Source organism: Triturus cristatus, chromosome 4_1 (assembly GCF_964204655.1).
Source record: "Triturus cristatus chromosome 4_1, aTriCri1.1, whole genome shotgun sequence".
Classification (NCBI taxonomy): Eukaryota; Metazoa; Chordata; class Amphibia; order Caudata; family Salamandridae; genus Triturus; species Triturus cristatus.
Window position 1 is genome coordinate 12,924,377 of NC_140585.1, and position 23,753 is coordinate 12,948,129.

The 23,753-nt window shown below is 48.2% G+C and overlaps 1 protein-coding gene across 1 annotated transcript in view; it reads right to left on the minus strand.

Moving 5' to 3' along the window:
* Positions 1-321: 321 nt before the first annotated feature.
* Positions 322-23,753, minus strand: part of LOC146839304 (GTPase IMAP family member 7-like) — a 52,905-nt gene continuing 29,473 nt past the window's right edge. The window contains exons 3-4 of the mRNA XM_085651337.1: positions 16,735-16,790; positions 322-4,031 (exon numbers count right to left, since the gene is read on the minus strand). Coding sequence (XP_085507463.1) covers positions 2,899-4,031; positions 16,735-16,790 — 1,189 coding nt within the window. The 3' untranslated portion in view covers positions 322-2,898. The remainder of the gene's footprint in view (positions 4,032-16,734; positions 16,791-23,753) is intronic.

Consider the following 23,753-nt stretch of genomic DNA (forward strand, 5'->3'; position numbering starts at 1 on the left):
TAAAGGTCGTCTGCTGCGTAGGCGAGACCTAAAAAGGTGATTGAGCCAAATCTAAAAGTGTGAGTTACTGTGTCAATAAGAAAGGGTAGTGAGTCCAGCAGCACACATGGTCAACCGGTTGTACCGCGACACCCTTCCATAGAAACTATTGAAAATAGGAACTTAAAATAAAACTCCATCGTAAATAATGGTAAACTGAATTAAAGTATTATTCTATGTTTGTTAATCATTAAAAAAGTTAATAAATATTTTGGTAAATTAATTTTATATATTTATTTTCAATATAGAAGGAAAGAAAAAAATGTTACAGCACTATTAATCTGAATTTGAATCCAATCTTTAATTAAATGGCTCGGATGCTGAACATCTACAATCCAATTAACATGTATTAAACAGATTTATGTGAACGACATGCGATAAGCACACCCGTTTCAGTGTTCGATTCCCCTCACACACAATTCTTACGTTTAGGAACAGCAGATTCCTTTTAATGACACTTCCGCCCTTTGCCACCAAAGGGCAGGTGCCCAGTGCATGGGTGAGATTCCTACCACTGAATCTGAACCCCCACGGCGTGGGATAACTCGCCCTGCAAAGACACATTTTACTTTTAATAAAGCCAAGGATGTGAAATACACTTGCGTCGTTTCATTTTCTTTTTTGAGAAGGCGCCACACAACGTTCATGTCTCAAATTATAAAGTGTTTCATTCTAAATATATAAATAAGTAAAACCAATCCACCTGTCCATCCACCTGTCCATCCACCTGTCCATCCACCTGTCCATCCATTTCTATCAATGTGCGGCACACGTACGCCGCAAGCACACACAGACAAGCACACATATGCATACTTTCATATGTAAAAACAACTGAATTCGTCGAACAGTAACTGCATTTCTGAACCTGTCGCTTTAACCCTCATTCTACAGCACCAGGAAACCCTGCTGTGCTTGCGCTGCCCGCCTCATACTGCTTTTATTTTCCTTACTTTCACACATGTTGCCGAGCAGCACCACTGCTGTGCAACATGTCTACAAATTATTGATAAATTATTTACAAAGCCAATAGACCTCGCCTAGGCGAAACCTACTGGCTTTGCCAATGTTTGCTGTTATTCTCTGTTTTCTCTGAGTGTAGGTGACTTCTTCAAGTTGCCGACCCTTTTCTTTCAGCCTTTACCATAACAAGCGTGTGCCAATGTGGGTAATCACGTTTAACAGCTGCCGCCTTCCAACAGAAAGAGAAGTGGGCACTGTGGCGGCAGAGTGTGCAGTAATTCTAAAGCACAGCACAGCTCGGGGTGCAAATGGAAACACGCATTTGCAAGGCAATAGGTATCGCATTTACGAGAGTGTGAGCTATTGGCATTAAATAACAATTCCTTTTATTTATGTGTTGTTTTTAAAACAGATAAATAAAAGGCGTTGTCATTTACAATGCCAATTGCAAAACTGTCGCAAATGCGAGACCTATTGAATTGCAAATGCTTTTTTTTGTAAAAGTGCCCCAGCTGGAATATTGACCATTAATTCACAAGAATGATAAAATAATATCTGATAACACAAGTAAAGCGTTAATATGCTTTCAAGAATTGGTGATAAGACACAAGACATATACACAAAAACACGACTACTGAACTTGGTTTTTTCACAATGGTGAAACACTGGGGAGGTGAAAACAAAAGCTGTTTTACACGTATATCACATTACAGCTGAAACATAACAAATGATACATATATAACATAGCTGGTTTAGCACAGGGTGATATCAACAATAAAAAGACCTAGAGTCAATCCTTTTAGCTACAATTGTCTGGTTGGGCGGCAACGCTTGTTTGTATGTACGTCGACGTTTCGACCCCTTTAGAACGTGTGAGTGTAAAAAAGCATCACCATGGGGTCTTCATCAGGACTATGAACAATATTTGTGTATCGCCTTCTAGGATTGTCTCAGTGAAATGCCCAAATGCTTGACCTCGCCGTCAGTACAAGGCGACCTGTAACTCCAGTTACCGGTAATGTTCCTTGCTAGGCAGCCCAATTGTGGCCATCCTGCTGAACTTAAAAACGACTTAACAATTCATGTATTGATGGAGACTGATGAACTTATAAACTCCTCCTCGTGGGGGAATTTATGTCTCATCCAGTCCTCAGAGTTAGATCCTCCTCATTGGTGTATTCCAAAATCAGGGGCACAGCGTGCTTCATAAATCTCTCCGGCGTCATGAGCTCAGGGCAAATAGGTAATTCGAAAATTAGCAATCACCGTGTGCTCTGGATTCAATAAGTAAATCGGGGTCCGCAGCCTCCGTAATTATGTTTCTTCAGGTGCCCAGGAGCAAGCTTGCTACCTTGAAACCTCCGGTGTCAGGCGCTTGGAGTTAACTGAAGAAGCTTCCTAATGCCAATAGCAAAACTCTCGCAAGTGCGAGACATATTGTATTGTAATTGCTTTTTTGTAAAAGCGCCCCATGCTGGCCGATACAGCCGGAATATTGACTATTGATTCACAGGAGTTATAAAATAATTACTGATAACACATTACATGGCCTACAGGAAGTCTTAAGGTGCTGAGGAGAATTGCCTTTCACTTTCGCGGCCGCACGGCCTCTTGGCATAGCCAATAGGTCTCGCTTTTGGGACCTTATAAATATTTAGTTATGCAAGTGTTGCATGGATAAACACTTATAGGGTCCCAAAGGCGAGACCTATTGGCTATGCCAATGCTTGTTGTTCATGCCAACTAAGTGAAGATCTGCTGGTTAAAGAGTACGTCATCTCTACCAGTGGATTAGCCAGTGGATTTCTGAATAGTGAAGTTTTCGAATATTCGGATGGTTGCCAGCTAAGTAGCAGAGATTGTGAAATACTGGGCTGGCTTCTGAAGAAATGGCAGATATTATGGAATGTTTGGGGCTGGAGAAACAGACATTTCTTGCAGTGACGGAGCCTGTTCTTTCATTATCCCCCTAAGAATAGCTCTCACTGACTGATATGTGATGAGAGGTCCCAGAGTCCCGCCCACTGCTGCCCCGAGAGCTGCTCCCGCGGCCATGCCCACAGGACCGCCTACAACCCCAACACATGTCCCCACCGCCCCCCCCACCAACACTCCAACACCTGCTGTTTTCAGGAAATGTAAGACCTCATGTAAGACATCTCGTTCAGCTTCTTCGCGGGTGCCTTTCACAAGTTCTTCGTAATCGCTTTCTATTTCTTTTGTTTTTATCTGGCAATCCTCAGTACAGATCTCTCTCTGGTTCTCTTTGTCTTCAGCATTTCCTTTTTCAATTCTGTTCATTTCTGTTTCATATTTACTTCTTAATTTTTTTAACTTCTCCTCCTTTTTCTGCTCATATTTTTTCCGGTGTTTTTCCGCCTTTTCTTTAAGTAGCTGTTCTGCCATCTGGAACGCCTCAGTACTGTAGCACTTCCCTCCATTCCCTTCCACCATTTTGTCTATCAAGCCCAGGAGCTCAGAGACCTGCCTCTCCTGCTCTTCTCCAGTTGCTCTGTTGTTGAAGGCGCAGTAGCGCATCCTGCATTTTTGTAACAACGTTTTCAACTTCCCCTCCGCCTCTTCCACAAACTTCTCGACCCTCTGACCCTCTAGGTCATCTCTTCGTGTGAACAAAATGACGATGTACTTTGCTGCGTTCTTTCCAAATAAGTCTTGAATAATTGTTATTGCGTCCGCTTCCTCTTTGGTGAAACGTCCAGCCTGCATCACCACAAGGATAGCATGGGGGCCCGGGGCGGACAGGACCACACACTTACTGACTTCCATTACTGTTTGTGAATTAGACAACTTGGTGTCAAAAAACCCTGGTGTGTCCACAACTGAAACTTCTCTCCCGTTCTGACAGCAGCTCTTTTTCTCACAAGCGGCCGTTACTGACTTCAAACTTGCTTTAGACAGAAACCCTTTGGCCCCAAGGATGCTGTTCCCAGTCGCACTTTTTCCAACACCAGATTTACCCACAAGGACGATCCTTCGGGCTCCCGACGTGTTCCCTGCTTCATCTTTAGAACCTGGCAAAAAAATATTTAGGATATTAAGAAACATATATGATTGCAATCAAGTGAGCTAGTAGTGATATGCAGGTGGAATATGTTTTACAGAGGGAAAATACATAGTCAGGAAGGCTGATATTTGTGGAAAGAGCTCTGAACTAAGCTGCTTTCATAACAAACTTTGAACTGTCCTTGCGTGAGACATTAGAGTCAAAGACTTTTTGAACGCAAATTCTTTTGGGAAGAAGCAGAAAGCATTCTATCTTCATTTTACCATTATTTAATCTGTATGTCCTGTGCAATAAGTACAAGTAATGTTTAGCTCTATGTGTGTATATATTTACCATGTTAACAAGTGTAGTAATGGCAGAATTTACCTTTTCAGTTGCACCGAAGTTAATCAGAAAAGTAAATAGTGTATCTCAGAACACACACAAGGACACACACTCTCATATGGACATACTCTCAAACACACACACACTCTCTGTCTCTCTCACATTGTCATGCTCACACACAGACACACTCTCTCTCTCACATGGACATGCTTACATGCTCACACGCAGACACACACACTCTCATATAGACATGCTCACACACACACACACACACATACTCTCATTGGACATGCTCACACACACACACCGATATGCTCACACACACACTCTCACATGGATATGCTCAAACACTCATACACACACTCTCTCTCTCACATGGGCTTGCTCACACACACAGACACACTCACATGGACATGCTCACACACAGACACACATACTGTCATATGGACATGCTCACACATGCACACACACACACTCTCACATGGATATGCTCACACACACTCACACTCTCACTCTCACATGGACACTCTCACATAGATATGCTCACACACACTCACACTCTCACATGGACATGCTCACACACACACACACACACACACTCACATGAATATGCTTACACACACTCACACTCTCACATGGACATGCTCACACACACATACACTCACACACTCACATGGACATGCTCACACACACACACTCTGACATGAACATGCTCTCACACACACTGTCACAGAGACATGCTCACACACACACACACACACACTCTCTCTCTCTCTCTCACATGGACTTGCTCACACACACACACACCACACTCTCACATGGACACGTCTAACTGCTATTCAGGCACCTATGCCACATAGGTAACAATTTTAGAGTGTTTTAAGTCTCAGGTTTCCTAAAAATCAATTGGATGAACCGAACTAAAACAGCCGGGGGCCGGATGATAGGAAGTGTAATTGCCAGGGTCTAGGATGGACAGAGATATGGACTTTAGTTTGCAACTATTTGAAAAAGTAAGGCACATGCTTGTTAGCAAAAACATTTACACAGATCCATGTACTGGTAAAGAAAAGACTGTGCCCTGTGTCCAAGTACCTGCCACACAGCTACACACTAGACCACATGACAAGACATGTCACAGTGATCTGTTTACAGATAACACAATAAAATGCCAGATCTCTTGATATGAACTAAAACACTGTGCATTTATTTAAATGGTTGCTTTAAAAATGCCGCAATATAAAAAAAATGCCTCATTCAAGGCCATAAGCCAAGCAACTGCACCATCGGTTGTCCAGCGGGTACAGGTTCAGGTCCTTCGACAATTTGAAAAGTGTTTACAAAATCTTAGGGAACTAAGACTAATGACGGCCATGGTGGACTTCTCAAATCCAAATGGGGATGGAGACAGGAAGGAACTTCCTGTTGTTGCAACAAAAGATAGCACTTTCCATGGTCGAGAACCAAATATATTTTTGTTGGTGCAGTAGAGCAGGTTTACCCAAAAGAGTCACTATTCTGAAGCTGATCATCTGCATTTCTTAAATCATTGTTGTCGTTCTCCCCTGGACCACTGTGGGTTTTATGTGTAGGGCAGCAAGTCAGCTTGCTGTGCTGCCCTACACCAAAGTGAAAGGGCAGGAGTGCAACGTATTTATATCATACGGTGCATTCCTGTCCTCTCCCCCAGCTCTGGCGCAGTTTCAGCAACCTAGCAACAACCCACCATGGTGCAAGGGTACCTGTGTTGTCAGCACCATCCTGCACAAAAACAATCCTCTTTCCATGTGTTTTGCTGTTCGCCCTAAGTGGGAAGGGTATGCCCAGACGTGGGTCCCGTGCTCACTACGCCACTGGAGTCAAGCTATCCTGGCTGAACAGGGGTGAAACCCCGAAACCGGTCCTAGGATGCTTCATTCCGGTCCAGGGAAGACATGGCTTGGCAGTTCGGGCTGGACTGTTCCCATGAGGCACAGGGTCAAGACTAATTTGCATATGGCCATGTCTGAACTGGGGTGGCAGAGTGGGCTAAAGAACGGTGGATTAAACCCAGATCTGTGACTGGGGGTGAATGTTATGCCAATGTGCAACATTCCGTCAATCATCTTGTGTGTTTTGCTGTTCGCCCTATGTGGGAAGGGTATGCCCAGACGTGGGTCCCAGGCTCACTGTGCCACTGGAGTCAAGCTATTCTGGCTGAAGAGGGGTGAAGAGGGGTGAAACCCCGAAACCGGTCCTAGGATGCTTGTTTCCGGTCCAGGGAAGGCATGGCTTGGCAGTTCGGGCTGGACTGTTCCCATGAGGCACAGGGTCAAGACTGATTTGCATATGGCCATGTCTGAACTGGGGTGGCATGGTGAGCAAAATAACGATGGATTAAACCCAGATCTGTGAGTGGGGGTGAGTGTCTAAAAGGTTTCAGCGCTCCATCGATCATCTCCTTGTGTCTACCTCAGGGAAAGACACTGAAGTATTTTTTTCTCCTGCAGTCTAAACACCAAAGGGTATATTTATGAGCCCCTAACACGTAACTAAAAAGTGCAGATGTTATATAAGTTAATTTGACATTCATGCCACCATTTTAGTTCTCGAAGACGCCATTTTGTATTATAATGGAAACTGTTACTTGATCATTTATGAGAAATGTTATGTTATGTTATAAAATTTTTGTATAGCGCCTATCACCATCGGTCTCTAAGCGCTTAAACAGAAAGAACACAACATACTGTCACCCCGAAGCCCTCTACTGTCTCCGATTAGGCCGAGGATATAGCTTTTTTAAAAAGGTGCGTCTTGAGTTTTTTCCTGAAGGAAAGTAGCTGTGTATTCTTCCTTCAGACTGGCCGGTAGCGCATTCCAGAGTTGCGGAAGAATCACCGAGAGGGCACTGCCTCCTTTAGTTTTCAATTTAAATCGGGGTTGAATCAGGTTGGAGGCTTGCCCTGAGCGCAAAGTTCTGCCAGGGACATACCTCCTCAGGCGCTGCTTAATGTACTCTGGGGCCACACAGAGACATTTAAATTGAATTCTGAACTTCACAGGCAGCCAGTGGGGTTGCATGGGCGTTTCTCGGTAAAATCAACCTGGCTGCATCGTTCTGTAAGACCTGCAACTTCCTCAGCAACTTCTGTGGTAGACCCAGATACAGAGCGTTGCCGTAGTCTAGCCTCGAGATGACTGTGGCAGAGACGATGGTTTGTAGGGTGGAGCCTGAAAGAATGGAAGTCAGCTTGCATAGTTGCCTCATCACACCCGTGCAGGAGCCCACCACCGCCAAGACTTGAGGGGCCATGGTGAGGTCTGCATCAATTTTAAGGCCTAGACTTTTTACCACTGTACCGGGAGAGGGGGTTCTTCCTAATTCCGGGGGCCAGTATAGATCACCCCAGGGATTAGCCTGGTTGGTGAGCACCAGCACCTCCGTTTTCTCAGCATTCACTTTCAAAAGGTTGTCAGTCATCCAATTGACCGTGAATCTGAGCACGTTCCTCACTGATTCCTGGACCTCCTTAGTTTCGTCTAGCTGCACCAGTGGCTGAGTATCGTCTGCGTAGTTAAAGATTTCACAACTCCTACGCGAGAGCTCCTCCATCAGCGGTTGCAGGTAGATGTTGAAGAGTAGGGGGGAGAGAGCGGACCCCTGGGGTACACCCCATGTCACTTCATTAATCCCAGACAACTGGTCCCCCATCTGAACCCTCTGAGTACGCCCTGACAGGAAGGATTCAAGCCACTTGAGCGCCTGTCCTGTTATCCCCAGCTTGGCGATACGGTCCAGCAGGATGGTATGGCTGACCGTATCAAATGCTGCCGACAGGTCTAATAGAATCAGAGCGCATGGTTGTTTCTTGTCGGCTCTTATTCTCAGTTCATCGGTGACCGTGGCCATAACTAGTTCTGTACTATGCTGTGGCCGGAACCCAGCCTGCCTAGCCTGGAGTAGATGGTGTTCCTCCAGATAGCTGGCTAAGGTGTTTAAGACATGCTTTTCTAAAATCTTACTCATAAGTGGCAACTGGGAGATAGGCCTATAGTTTTTCAGTACCCTAGCATCGGCACCCAATTTCTTAAGAAGTGGGGAGACTCTAGCTTCCTTCAACTGGACTGGCAGGTAGCCCGCTTCTAGTGAGGCATTCAGTAGGCTCAGCAACTGAGGCTGAATACCAGGTAAGGCCAGTTTAAAAATGTTTGGGGGACAGGGGTCTGTGCTGGAGCCTGATTTAACATGGCCGACAAGCTCCGCCAGTCGCTGTTCATCAATATAAGGGAAACTACTCAAGACCCCGATTTCCAGCTGACTGTCTGGGCAGGATGGTGGAGACAATCCAGCTGGAATCATGGTAATGTCTTTTAAGATGTCCTGAACCTTCTGAAGGAAAAAGCCTTGAAAGGTATCACAGTCAGGCTGATCATCCGCAGGCTTTTTCTCAGCTGTGTAAGTTCTCTTAAGATCATAAAGGTCTCCCTTTGTTTGTTTGTGGCCTCCCTAATTCTGTTTTCATAGAAGGCGGATTTCCTCACCAGAATATCCGTCTTATAACTGGCCAGGAGTGATTTAAAGGTTAGTGACTCTGCTGGACAGTAGTTAAGTCTCCATCTTCGCTCGGCCTTACGAAGGGCTTGTTTCTTTTCCTTGAGCGAGGCGTCAAACCATGGAGCTCCCTTTCCCTTTGTTCTGGTCCTCTCCAAACGCTCCGGGGCAAGTTTATCTAAAGCAGACCGGATCCAGGTCATCAGGGCAGTAGTATCAGAGTCCAGGTTCGTCAGTGGCATCTTGGGGGGAGGAGAGGAAAGCAGGGTCGAGACTAAGGAAACAGCCTCAATCTTCTTCCAAGACCTAACTTTCCTCCTCAGTTGCTTTGAGACAGCTGGCAAGGGATCCCCCGGAACCCAGCACTTTATTAGGGAATGGTCTGACCAAATGCAAGGGTTAACTTCAGTTATCTCCATAAGGGACAGAGAGGACCAGACAAGATCAAGTGTGTGGCCCTTCACATGGGTCAGACCCGTTACTAGTTGTTGTAAATTCAGAGCAGATAGATTAGTTTCAAACTCTGTCACCATGGGCTCTCTGGGAACCTTGTCCCAATGGTAATTGAAGTCACCTACCACAATAAGAGACTTATATCTGGAGGCTAAGTCTGTCAGTAGTTCAAAGAAGATGTCATTAAATTCAGGTGAACTCTGAGGTGGGCGATATACTAACAGTAGCAGGATGCATGAGGATTTAAGTGATATTTTTATCCCTAACAGCTCTGCACAATCACAATTTTCTGCTACAATTTGTGTCACTTTGAGACTCTTTTTGAACAAGAAGGCCACACCACCCCCTCTGATGTCATTGGGGCGATTGTACCAAAGCGCGTCAAACTCAGGAGGCAGGGCTGCTAGAACGTCCGGAGTCGAAGACGTGCCCAGCCATGTCTCTGAGAGAGCAAGGATGTCAATCTCACCCTCGGCCAGAAGTGGGAATACCTCTAGGTGATGCTTTTGCAGGGAGCGAGTATTTAATGTGGCAATGATTAGGCCTTGAGTCCTCGTACGGGTCAGTGCATCCTCCCAAATGGTCATTGGGAAGTTTAGTTTCTTGAACACTGAATTCTGTTCATCAATGCATGCCTTTTCTGTTACATTGAGGCCTTCTCCCACCTATCTAGTGGAGGGGATAAGCCAGATGACCTTGGGCAGTAGATAGCTTGTGTCAGGCTGTGGAATTGAAACTTATGTTCTGTTTCCCCATTGTATTACGACAGCTACCAGTGTTTTTTCCATGGTAGGCGGGTCTTTGTGGACTCCGCAACATACATAATGTAACTTTATTCTTGCTAAAGTCAGTCCCTCGTCAGCCATCATAGGCGGCTGGTCAGATTGGACTCCACTGCAGTGTATTATGTGAATAAACATCACTATATTGGGTCATTACATAAGTAGCATGAATCCCAGTTCTACTAACACCCTGAACTTCCTCCACTAATTATTATGTGAATAAACCAGTATGCTTGTATTCTCTACTGCGTCATAAACTCTTCAATTCTTGGAAGGCAAGAGTAGGTCGAGAGTTACCTGGGTGGCCCTAGTTAGGTCACTTTCTTCAGTTGGCGCCCAAACAGGGACTCCATCGGGTGTACTCATCTTACCATAAATCGGGTGAGAGGACGAGGTGATGTCAGGTCAGGCGGGCGGGCAGACCGGGGATCCCCACATGATTGAGCTTAGTTCTCGCAGCTGCTCCGTCTGTCTGACTGGGCGGTGCCTCATCTAGTGGTCTTCCGGCTGGATCTGACCATTTGGTCTGAAGAGTCGGCAATGGAGAATTATCTTGTTTGACCTGTGTGCACCAGGTGAGTTCATCTTGATTCTTGATAAGAGCGGCGCCGTCTTGATTTACTTGGTGGGTCTGTGGGCCCTTTTGATACAGAACGTTTTTTTGAACGTTCTGCCAGGCCACTTGTTGAATTTGGTTTATTCTTGAAAAGGCCTGGGGCCAGAGTGTAGGAGAGTAGGATCTGCTTCACATGGGTACCCCCACTTTTTGCTGGTGTTTCACTGTTTTTCGACCTTAGTCTGGCTGTGGCCCTGCTAATCAGGACCACAGCCTAGCTGCTTCCTCTCTAAAATGGTTTGCATGTACATTAGGAACATATCTAATTGGATTCTGGAGTGCCTTATAAGCCCCTAGTATATGGTATACTATGTACCTAGGGCATAGGTACCTCAGAGGCCTACCAGGGGCTGCAGCATATATTATGCCACCCCTGGGAAGCACTCCAAAATGGCACCACAGGTCTGCTACTGCAGCCTGGGTAAGGGTGTGCTTGAACCCCTTACAGTGGTATAGGCTACCTATATCCACACATATATACAGACACATTTAAACCTATAAGCCATTCCTATGGCAGGCCTTGACAATCCTGAAGGCAGAGTGCATGGTTTTGTGTGAGAGGGTGCCCAAGCACGAGCTGGGCCCCTCTGCAGCTTTCAGAAATACTTCCTTATGGCTGTTCTGTGATACAGCCATACCATATACTCTTAAGTGCATTAAAACCTCGCTGTAAATGCTAACTTTGGAATGGCTAGTTCTGGAGGTGGGGGTAGCATTCCACCCTTCTGGAGGGAAAGACATGTTCACACTGGTCAAACCCGGTAGGACTTTCCTGAGCCCTGGAATCACAAAATGGATGCCTCTGCCACAGACACGGGTCTGGCCTCCTGCTGCTGATCAAAATTCCGGCAGGGGAGGCCTGGACAATAGGTTTCCTGTCGAAGGAAGGTGTGACCACCTCCCCAGACAGGCAGATGTGTATTGGGGCTGGGAGGGAGCACTCTCTAGTGCTTTGAAGTCCTGCACTGGGGGCACATTGGCTGTCCCTGTGCATAGCCCAGTTCAAACCCGTTTCAGGGGCTACCTACCCCTGCTCTGGCGCGAAACTGGACAAAGGAAATGGGTGTAACCTCCCCTCTTTCCAGGCCCACCTATAGGTGGGGCCTTAGAGTTAGTCCATCCCCTAAACTTACTATAAGTATAGGAATCCAGTCCCTAGGACTTTAGATTACCCTGGACGAAACTCTGCACCATATATCCTGGACCTTCGATGTTCTACTTTAACTAGAAGACTGAAGAAATCTCCCTTGGGGTCAAGGAGTGACTCCCCTGCTTGGCAGGCACCAAAGAAGCAACTGACCGGTCTGCATCGCTGAAGCTCCCGCCGGACGCCAAAGTCTTTGCATCACCAGAGGTAGATTTCCAGACTTCTCCGAGGCTACCCTGAGTCCACAGCAAAGCTGAGGCCCGTGGCTATTGTGAGTGATGTGGAACCGTGATCCCTGCACACTGTGAACTTTTGCAGCAACACTATCTTCCTGGTCCTCCTTGAAGTTGTGCTTTGGGCTCCGAGTAGCCCCAGCCTTGAGCAGCTCCTGCACTGAACATAGTTGGCCTCCACTCCATGAGTGACCCGTGGGCCAGCTTCAAGTGCGACCGCTTGAGGCTCCTTTGTGATCAATAGCCCGTTGGCTAGCAGGTCTCCACAAAGGCAACTCCTTTTCTACTTGGGCTTTCCTGGTTGCTCCAGACATGCCCTGACTTACCCTTGCTGGGTGAGTCCCTCAGACCTTGCTGGTCTGCACAGCAGTCCTTTCTCTGAATTCCGGTGACTTGTCGTTGCCAAGGCTTGTTGGGTCCATTCTGGTCGCCGACACCTCAGCACTCGACAAACTTCGTGGGACAGCTCGAATCTGGCTCGTGGACTTCGTCGATGCCTCCTGGACCTCGTGGCTGAAGAGTCAAGACACCCATCAACTCACCTGAAGCACCCGACATCTGTGGGCATTGGTCCATCCTGCCCTCGGTCACTGGCAAGTGACCCAGACTCTGTCCCCTCTACTTTCAGGTTCCTTCCATCCTAGATCCGGGCTTGGATCTCTTCGGACACTTCTCCTCATCACTGCAGCAGCAGTTCTTTGCAGGCTCCCATTGAAATCGGCGACGCGACCGGACACCAAAAGACACCTATGCACCCGGCTTCCCTTGGTTAGGTAACTCGAGTACTCTGGTACTCCCGTTGGTGCTGGCCCTAGAACTTCTTAAGTCCAATAGGGTTTGGTCCTGACCCGATCAGAAGTGTCCCTAATCTTTAAATTTCCAACCGCGACATTGCCCATAGAAGATAACGGGAACCCGCGGTTGTGTTTACACACTGCATACAGTCCCCGTGGGTCCCCTGTGTCACTACCTTGGGTGGTTCCTTGGGGTCCCAGCGATTCTACAGGCTATAGGATGGAATTGGGCGGCAGCATGGGAGCGACAGGAGCAGATATTGATTCGATATTATGTGAGTGAGGAGGAGAAAAAGATGGCTGCAATTCAGGCAGCACAATGGGCTCGGAATCCATTTTATAGTTTGGAGGATATATGGAGTGTGATGAAAGATTTTGATCCATTTGTGCAGCAGCATGCCCTTCAGCATATGTTGGCTACATTGATTGGTTTGTGGGAACAGTGTATTGGAGGCACAGCTCCTCAAATTATTTATGACATTCGAGATCGTAGGATCTTAGGAATGGTGGGACGTTACTCAGTTATTGGTAAAAATTACATCACTGTACTCCGACTAGTGTATCCCAGTTTTCAATGAGGGAAGTACATCCCATTTACCACCACTGTTTTTCGACCTTAGTCTGGCTGTGGCCCTGCTAATCAGGGCCCCAGCCTAGCTGCTTCCTCTCTAAAATGGTTTCCATGTACATGAGGTACATATCTAATTGGATTCTGGAGTGCCTTATAAGCCCCTAGTCCCTAGTATATGGTATACTATGTACCCAGGGCATAGGTACCTCAGAGGCCTACCAGGGGCTGCAGCATGTATTATGCCACCCCTGGGAAGCACTCCAAAATGACACCACAGGTCTGCTACTGCAGCCTGGATAAGGTGGTGCATGCACCGCTTACTATGGTATAGGCTACCTATATCACTACCATTGCACACACATATAAAACTTATAAGTCACTCCTATGGCAGGCCTTAACATTCCTGAAGGCAGAGTGCTTGGTTTTTATGTGAGAGGGTGCCCCTGCATGAGCAGAGCCCCTCTGCAGCGTTCGGAGTACCTCCTCTGATGCTGGTTGTGGTGCAGCCTGACCATATACTCTTAAGTGCATTATAACCTCGTGGTTAATGCTAACTTTGGACTGACTGCACAGAAACATGTTGTATTTGGTGTCAAACACTTTGGAATACTACCCCCCCCCCGCCGCCAGTTCTGGCGGCGGGGGTAGCATTCCACCCTTCTAGAGGGAGAGACATGTACACACTGGTCAAACCCGGTAAAGACTTTCTAAAGCCTTGGCATTACAAAATGGATGCCACTGCCACAGACACGGGTCTGGTCTGCTGCTGCTGACCGAAACTCCAGCAGGGGAGGCCTGGACAATAGGTTTCCTGTCGAAGGGAGGTGTAACCACCTCCCCAGACAGGCAGATGTGTACTGGGGCTGGACGGGAGCACTCACTGTTGCTTTGAAGTCCTGCACTGGGGGCACATTTGGTGTCCCTGTGCATAGTCCAGTTCAAACCGGTTGCAGGGGCTACCTGCCCCTGCTGTGGCGCAAAACTGGACAAAGGAAATGGGTGTAACCACGCCTCATTCCAAACCCTCTCATAGGTGGATCCCTAGAGTATGTCCAACCCCCAAACTTAGTATAAGTATGGGAACCCAGTCCTTGAGACTTTAGATTACCCTGGACGAAACTCTGCAACATATATCCTGGACCTTCGACTTTCTATTTCGACTAGATGACTGAAGAAATCTCCCTTGGGGTCAAGGAGTGACTCCCCTGCTTGGCAGGCACCAAAGAAGCAACTGTCCGGTCTGCAACTCTGAAGCTCCCGCTGGACACTGAAGTCTTTGCATCACCAGAGGTGGATTTCCAGACTTCCCAGCAAAGCTGAGGCCCGTGGTTATCGTGAGTGGCGTGGAACCATGACCCCTGGACACTGCATACTTTTGCCGGTACATCTACTTCCTGGGCTTCCTCGAAGTTGTGCTTTGGGCTCCGAGTAGCCCTAGCCTTGAGCACCGACTGCACTGAAGATCTCTGACCTCCACTCCACGAGTGACCCGTGGGCCAGTTTCCAGTGCGACCGCTCGAGGCCCCTTCGCGATTGCTAGCCCGTTGGCTAGTGGGTCCCCATGAAGGCAACTCCTTTTCTGCTTGGGCTTCCCTGGTTGCTCCAGACGTGCCCTGACTTACCCTCGCTGGGTGAGTCCCCCAGACCTTGCTGGTCTGCACCGATGTCTTTCTTCTATTTCCACTTGACTTGCCGTTGCCAAGGCTCGTTGGGTCCATTCTGGTCGCTGACACCGCAGCACTCGACAGACTTCGTGGGACAGCTCGAATCCAGCTCCTGGTCATCGTCAATGCCTCCTGGACCTCGTGGCTGAAGAGTCAAGACACCCATCAACTCACCTGAAGCCCCCGACATCGGTGGGCATTGGACTATCGTGCCCCTGGTCACTGCCTAGTGACCCAGACTCTGTCCCCACTGCTTTCAGGTTCCTTCCATCTTCGATCCAGACTTGGATCTCTTCGGACACTTCTCCTCTTCACGGCAGCAGCACTTCTTTGCCAGCTTCCATTGAAAACGACGCCGCGACCCCACAACTAAAGAAACCTATGCATCCGATTTACCTGGTTGAGGTAACACGAGTACTCCGGAGCTCCCGTGGGTGTTGGCCCTAGACACCTCTAAGTCCAGAAGAGTTTGCTTATAGTCGTCCTCTAAGTGTCCTTAACTTGTAATTTTCCAACCGCGACTTTCCCCATAGAAGTAAACGGCAGTTCGCACCTGTGTTCTAACACTGCACGAGTTCCCCGTGGGTCCCTGACGTCACTACCTTGGGTGGTTCCTTGGGGCCCAAGCACTTCTAAAGGCTCTAGGCCTTGTGTCTAGCTCAGTCGTGGTTCTTATACCACTTTATTGGTATATGGTTTGGTACGCCCCTAGGGCTCAAATGTGTATTTGTGCTTTTACTGTTGATAACTGACTTGTAACTTAAGTACTTCGAACTCTAGCCTCATAAAGAGACTAGAGGGGTGTGTATCATCTTAAATACATATATTTTGAATATATACCTGGTCTGGTTGTCCTTTCTTTTGGTCATTCAAGAGATTATAGACTGGTAAAACAAGCTGCTTTACATTCCTTCAAGACTTAGCCTGAAGGCTGCTCTCCATAGCTACCACTAGGATAGCTTTCAATAAAGGTTGTCTTTAACCTATCAGAGTAAGGGGTTGTTTAGACTGGTACAAGGTGTCCACTTTAATTAGTGGACAGCATATACCAGGCCAACTTCTCACAACCCCCCCCCCCAAAATTCTCATTGGCACTGTTGCGCTTCCTCACTACTAGGCTCATACAGGCAAATTGAGGATTTCCTCTCCGACCCCACCCTTTTCAAAGTTCACCAGCTGCCACTGTCTGCTTGAGACTATAGTAAGAAGTTTAGTCATAATGGAGCCTTTGGTCTTGTTATAGCCATGATCCTTCATAAATTTAAGTGGGGTTCGTATGTCCTCTTTTCAGACCCACAAACCTTCCCTGGACATGGCCTACTTTGACTGATCCCTCTTTCTGTAGGCAACGCATACTCAGATAACCTTCCAAAACATACTCATGGCCTCCTCTCAAGCACCACAGACTCCAAAATCCCTATAAACTCTTGAATTTCTACAATGGTTTGCTCTGCTATCGTTGGTGTGCGTGTGATACTGGAACGATATCACATGATCTGGTGATAATATGAAGCCATCTTGGGTATGTTCTTCCTGAAAACACACCCTGAGCTGTGGTGTCCTTTGTCTTCTGTCTCAGGAACTTCAGAACTTACCTGAAGATTCCTGATCCATGGGCTGTGCAGATGTGGTCGCCAAACCCGGTTCAACACTGCAATAGAAAAATCAAGATGTTAGTTATTCACGTACATGCCAATACTAACATAGCAAAAAAGGCAAGTGTTTTCATAAAGTGGTGAGAGAGTATGGGTACATATAATGTATGGTAAGCTGTAAAGTAACTGCTCATGAACTACCAGGTGATTAAAGACCAGAGAAATTACCAAAGACTATATAATGCTCCAAAGGGAACATTATCATTGAGACTTCAAGAAGTAAACTACATGGCACAAATCATAAAAGACATAAAGGCTATTCAGACACGATCTACAAGGCCACATTTCTATTCCACAAGCAAACAACAGAGTCAGCAAGTGCATTTATTCTTCCCAAAGATAAACATCAAGGAAAATAACCCATTTAATTGTCCCAAGGTGTTTAAGTATACTTTTATTCTATGATTTAGCCTTGTTGTTCACCAAAAGACAGGCCACTATCCACATGACAACCGACCTTTAGAGGAGACCTTCGTGCCAGAATAAACTCAGATGAGTAGACTCTGACACTAGACCTGATGAAGGATGTCAATCTTCGATTTCAGAATGCCCCCAATTACAGGCAAATGAGCCAACTTCCAAATTTCCCCAGTAGGGACTGATCATAAGGTATGAATTTTCATACATTTGACAACACAGGAAGTGACGTCACCAGAAGTTTCGTTATATGTAGCACTGAAACTCAGGGAGGGGGGCGCTCAACCTCGCTCCCCTTTTAAATTAAGTACAGCCCCAGGGGATGGGGTCCCCGGGGCCTATGAAGGCTCAGGGATGGAGCCATGCGACTTCCCTTTTTTTGTTTAATGTAGCCCTGGGGGATGTGGTCCTCAGTGCCAAATAAGGATCAGGGAGGGTGGGCTGCATATCCCCCGCCACTTTTAAACAACATACACCCCAGGGGAAGGGGTCACTGGATCCTATGAAGGCTTGAGAGGGGGTTGCATGGCCCCCTTCTCTTTATTATTCCATTCGGACCCAGGGGACACAGTTACCATAGGAAATTGATTTTTTGGTCTGTTAAGAACTTGGCTCCGTTTGATGACTCTTCACAAAACTTTATCAAAAAAAGCCTATCTACCCAAGCTCCTTCCTTGAAAGTATTGGGTGAATCATCATGTGGGGACATAGAAAAAAGTGAGGTCCCAAAATGCAATTTCTATAGGAAATTTTAGGCATTGCTACAGCCAAAATGGCTGACCGGAATGACAAGTTTGGCTAGATCTTTACCCAGAATGTTTGCTTATTGTGATTTTATGTAAATCCATTCAGTAGTTCTTGAGAATTAATTTTCAAATTTATAGATATGTGGATGGTTGGCTTCGCAAGACTTCTGTTAGAGTTCTGCGGGAGTGCAACTTCAAATAACAGAGGGATCTGATTGGAGGAGGGCACATTTTTTCCCATTGGCCACCTCGTAGGAGTAATGTAAATGGCTCACATGAGTCTAGTGGGTGCTTGTGCTTTGATTGGCAGGCCACAACCTGAAGAAAAATGTTGTGGCTGCCAGATCTCTGACACAATATTAGAATCAACAATATTGTGTAACACAAATATTGTGTCAAAAATATTGTCCCTATCCTTATAATGGTAAGTACAAAAGTATTGAAAAAAAAGTAGTAATTATTTTTTTATTGTATACCTATTAATATAATGTTAATTAAATAAATGTCACTGATATTTAATACTATATATAACTATATACTTATATGATATATATATATATATATATATATATATATATATATATATACGAAGCCCCCAGGAAGACCCATCATTTCAGCATGCAACAGCATGTTAGAAAAAACATCAGTCTATGTGGACTATTTTCTTCAGACACATGTGAAAGAACTGCCTTCATACGTGAGAGACACAGGAGACTTCCTTGCGAAAATTAGAGATGTGACATGGCAAAAAGATAATCTTTTAATTACATTGGATGTTACATCCCTACACACTTCTATTAAGCACCAAGATGGTCTCAAAGCATTAAGACACTACCTTTCACGTAGAGGCCCTGAGTGTGACCAACACAATATAATGTTCGTCAGCATGGTGGAGTTTTGCCTCAATAACAATGTGTTTATGTTTGAAAATGTATTGTACCAACAACAACGTGGAGTAGCGATGGGGGCCAGCTTCTCACCAAGCTACGCCTGTTTACACATGGGATAGTGGGAGGAGCTGGTCCTCATCTACGAATTCTCGAACAACATAACATTGAATGTTAAAAAATGGTTGAGATACATAGATGATCTTTTTGTGGTCTGGCATGGAACAACCAGTAAAGCAGAGACATTTGTTCAGAACTTAAATGTCAACAATTTAAATTTACACTTCACCGCTTCTATTAGCACTACGTCTGTAAATTTCCTGGATGTTGAGGTCTATATCAGCAATGATCAGATACATTCCACATTGCATAGAAAACCCACTGCGGGCAACTCGGTGCTTCATGCGAGTAGTGCCCACCCTGACCATCTCGTTCAAAGTATTCCATTTGGTGAGCGGGTACGATTAAAGAGAATATGCAGCAATGAGAATGATTTGAAGCAAGCACAGGCATCTAGTAAAGCTAGATTTTTAGCTCGAGGATACTCGCCTAAATGCATAACAAATGCCATTCAGAAAAGCAATCAGTTAAGTCGGGATACCCTTTTAAATAAACGGAGTAAGCCAGCGACTAAAAAGAGGGAAGACGAGGAATCATTTAGGTTTATATTTGGGTATAGCAAACAAAGTAAAAACATCAAAAAAAATCATAATTAGGAATTGGCCTATTCTACTGGGAGATCCGGTGATTGGACAGAAGTTACCCAAAAATGCCACCATAACCTATAGTAGAGCACCCTCCATGAAAGATACCCTGGTGTGCAATGATTTGGAAAACATAGGCAAAGGCACTTGGTTGAGCCAACGCCATGGGTTCTTCAAATGTAAAACCTGCAAGGCGTGCCAACATGGCGTCAATGCCACTTCTTACAAAACCCCTTTTAATTCTGTTGAGATTCCTATTAAGAAAGCCCTGACATGTAAAATGACCCATGTGGTCTATGTGCTGGAGTGCCCATGTAGTCTCCAATATGTAGGTAGTACTATACTACAGGGGCACAAACGGGTACTCCAGCACATCAGGGCAATCAAGAATCAAGATCAGTCTTATCCAGTGGCGCGACATTTTGGCGGACACCACAAGGCAGATCCAACTCTTTTGAGATATTTTTTGATTGATTTTGTGCAGAACAAAAAGAGAGGAGGTGATCGCGTAAGAGCTTTACGCCAGTTGGAGACCAAATACATTTTGAATCTTGATACTAAGCACCCAGGGGGCCTCAACCAAACTGAAGATTTGTATACTTACCTTTAGCATTTGATGTGATGAGACTTAGATGAAATGTTGACAATAGCTGAAATTAACAACAATGGAATTTAACAGAGATAATCAGTGGATAAAAATAAGGAAGAAAAAAGAAAAAATAATCCCTGTATATAGTAATCATTGAACTAGGATGCTGCATGTTGGACCCGGCCGCGTGGCGTGGTCCTTAACCCCCTGGATTGTGCCCGTTCCCCACCCCGGCCTTCACGGGCCACCCGTCTGAACTGCACCAAGGCCCTTCACCCGGAGCTGCACGTGGTCGCATACTCCGCGTGGCTCCGCCATCTTGTTGGCATCCACGTCACACCGTGCACCCCCGCTCAACCCGGCCTCGACCCCAGCGAAGCCCCGACATCGAGGCACCACGAACTAGCCAGGGGGTGCCGCAGGACCCATTCATCGCCCCCGGCGGAGGACAGTATCGATGGGACCCCCAACTGTCCTCCCCTCTCGAGGTGTGATCGCCCTGCAACTCCCATGGGCCTGGCGCCTCTCCTGCTGGGCGTCTGGCCACCTCCACCCGGCCACTCCGCCCCCTCGGGCGCATAGGTCCGGACATCAAAGGGCTCCAGACCTATATCTGGGGCGACCCCACCACAGCTCGGCAGTTGTATCCCGGAGTCGAGAGCCCTGCTGATTGAATCGCGGCTGACCCTACGGAGAAGAACTCTTGTCGGAACCATCACGAGCCCTGCTGACTGCGTCGCGGCTCCTTCTTGTGAACCCTTTCTGAACCACCTGGAACATCGGAGCCCTGCTGACGCCGTCGCGGCCCAACCTCGCTGAAACCTCCCTCGGAGCCCTGCTGACGACGTCGCGGCTCGAGCTGAGCAGAAACCATCTTGAGAGCCCTGCTGATTTGATCGCGGCTCTCCACGAACTGTACGCCAGAGCCCTGCTGACGCCGTCGCGGCTCGACCCATCCGAGATCCGGAGGTCCTCCAGCTTGAGGATAAGAACTGGGCCCCAGGTACCCTCGTACCGCATTCCTGCCAAAGACTGTCCCGCTACCCCGACCCTTCCAAAGAGACACTGAGACTTTTGGTGGATCCCTCGATCCCTTCGTGTAAATATTGACCTCGTAACCTTTTTATTGCTGATAAAGAATTGCTTGTCTTGAGACAACCTCCTTGAGTCCGGTGTGGTGGTGTTACTGTGCTAGTACGTGATAGGAGAAGGATCTCCCAGGAGACTTCTCGGCAGCGCTCGGCTACTTCGTGCAGTGTGAGGGCCCCCCTTGGTGGTCGTACCGACTCCTCGGGGTCCGCCTTCCAACATTTGGTGGCCAGCGACGGGATCCGAGCCGAACGCAGTACGTACCAGCCAGTACCCACTAGCTACCCATCCAAACGAACAGCATCATGAGCAGCCAGGAAAACAACGCGACAATGGAGTTCCAGCCCGAACGGCTGGAAGAATATACGCACAAAGAATTAAAACAGTTCTGCAAAGACAAAGGCATTGCGACCACCAGCCTAGGTACCAAAGAGGAGATGCAGAAAGCTCTGAGGGCATGGTTGGAGGCCGGGGCAGGCCCCTCCCAGGAAGAAGGGCCCTTGCCCCTGACTGAGACCACAGCAACCGCACGGACTCCGGCAACCGGAGGAAGAAAGAGCCTAGAAACCGGCCTCTCCGAAGAAGAAATACGAGAGCGGGAAAAGGTCCGGAGCCACGAGCTAGAGCTCGCCCGACTGCGGCTGGACGGCGAACTCCAGCTGGCAGAAAAGAAACTGGCCCTAGAGCAGCTGCGCCTTCAAGAAGAGATAGAGGAGAAGAGACGACACCGGGAGTTAGAGGAAAAAAAACTAACTCTTGAGCACGAGCGCAGTCTCAAGGAGCTCGAGATCAAGGCCAAGAACGGAGGGACCGACACCCCCAGTACTAGAGACACTCTACCGCCTTCCGAGGCCAAGGTACATATCCCGAAAGAGGTCGTCAAGGAGTATTACAAGAATGACGACATCCAACAATGGTTCAAGGCCTACGAGGTGGCCATGGCCTCTCATCGGGTGCCCCGAAAAGACTGGGGCGCGGGCCTGTGGGGGCGGTTCCTGAGTGAGGGGCGGGACACGCTGCTCCAGCTACCGGAGGAGGTGATGACCTCCTACGATCACATGAAGGAGGCCCTGCTCACCCGCTACGGGCTAACAGCGGAAATGTACCGCCAGCGGTTCAGAGACTGCAAGAAAATCCCGGGTACCACATGGGTGGAATATGTGGACTTTTTCAGTCGGGCCCTAGAAGGGTGGATCAAAGGGAGCAAAGTAACCACCTACGGGCAGCTGGTCGACCTCATCGTGTGGGAACACCTTTCCAACAATTGCTTCGTGGAACTGAGACAGCACCTCCTCGACAGCAAAATGACCGACCCGCGAAAACTTGCCGTCGAGGCCGATCGATGGGTCAACTCCCGGGTCCCCCGGAACTCAATGGGGGAGTACCAGAGGAACCCCAACGGACCCCCCCGCCAGCGCGGTGGGGGGGAGGGCCGAACAGGAACCGAGACCCTCCCGCCGGGGCCCCCAGGAGCCCCCCTCGAGGGCCACCGCAGCCACATCTCTCCCCGAGCCTAGCCCGAAGGGTGGGCCCGGCCCGACCCGGACCACGGCCACCAGTGACCTGCTACGGCTGCCAACAAACCGGACACTTTGCCAGCGATCCGGCCTGCCCCCTGAACCGAAGAAACGGGGCCGGCGGGCCCCCGCCCCAGCAGCTGACAGCCGCCGCCTTGGGGGGAGGAGAAGAGGAAGAGGGGGCCCTCGACCAAGAGAACACTGAGTGGGAGCCGGCAGCCATGTCCCTGGTCTGCCTGGGTAGCCGAGAGATGGTACCCTGCACCCCCATCCCAACCAACACCCAGAAGTACCGGCAGCAGGTCACGGTCAATGGACAACGGGCTGAAGCCCTTCGTGACACAGGCGCCAGTATCACCGCTGTCCGCTGCCACCTGGTGACCCCTGAACAGATTCTACCGAATGTGCTGTGCCCCGTACGGACGGCCGACAACAGTGAAAGCCTATGCCAGATGGCCCTGGTCCCCTTCGAGTGGGGAGGGGTGACGGGCCTGCTGAAAGTGACAGTGCGCGACGACGCCCCGGTCGACTGCCTCCTGGGGAACGACTTGGAAAGTTCCCCCTGGGCTCAAGTGGAGCGACGAGAGCACCTCCGAATGTTGGGACTGGCTGATTGGGCCTGCGCCATCACCCGGTCCATGACCACCCAGGCCCCCCGCTCATCCTCAACCTCCGGGACCGCCCAACCCGAGGGGCTCACACCCCCTCCCACCAGCAGCGAGGAGGAGGCGGACACCGACCCTGGACCCAGCGAATCCTCCCCCGAAGAGATGGCTTCTCCGAGCGCCCTCCCAGAGCTGACACAATGGCGACACGAAGGGGGCCCCACCCGAGAGCAGTTCCAGCAAGAACAACAGTCCTGTCCCTCTCTCGAAGGGGTCCGACAACAGGCGACCGCGCAAGCCAACGGTGACCAGACCGGCACCCACTGGGTCTACTGGGCCGAGGGCCTGTTGTACAGTGAACAGAAAGTAGCAGAACTCGGGGCCAGCCGCGTGTTGGTGGTCCCC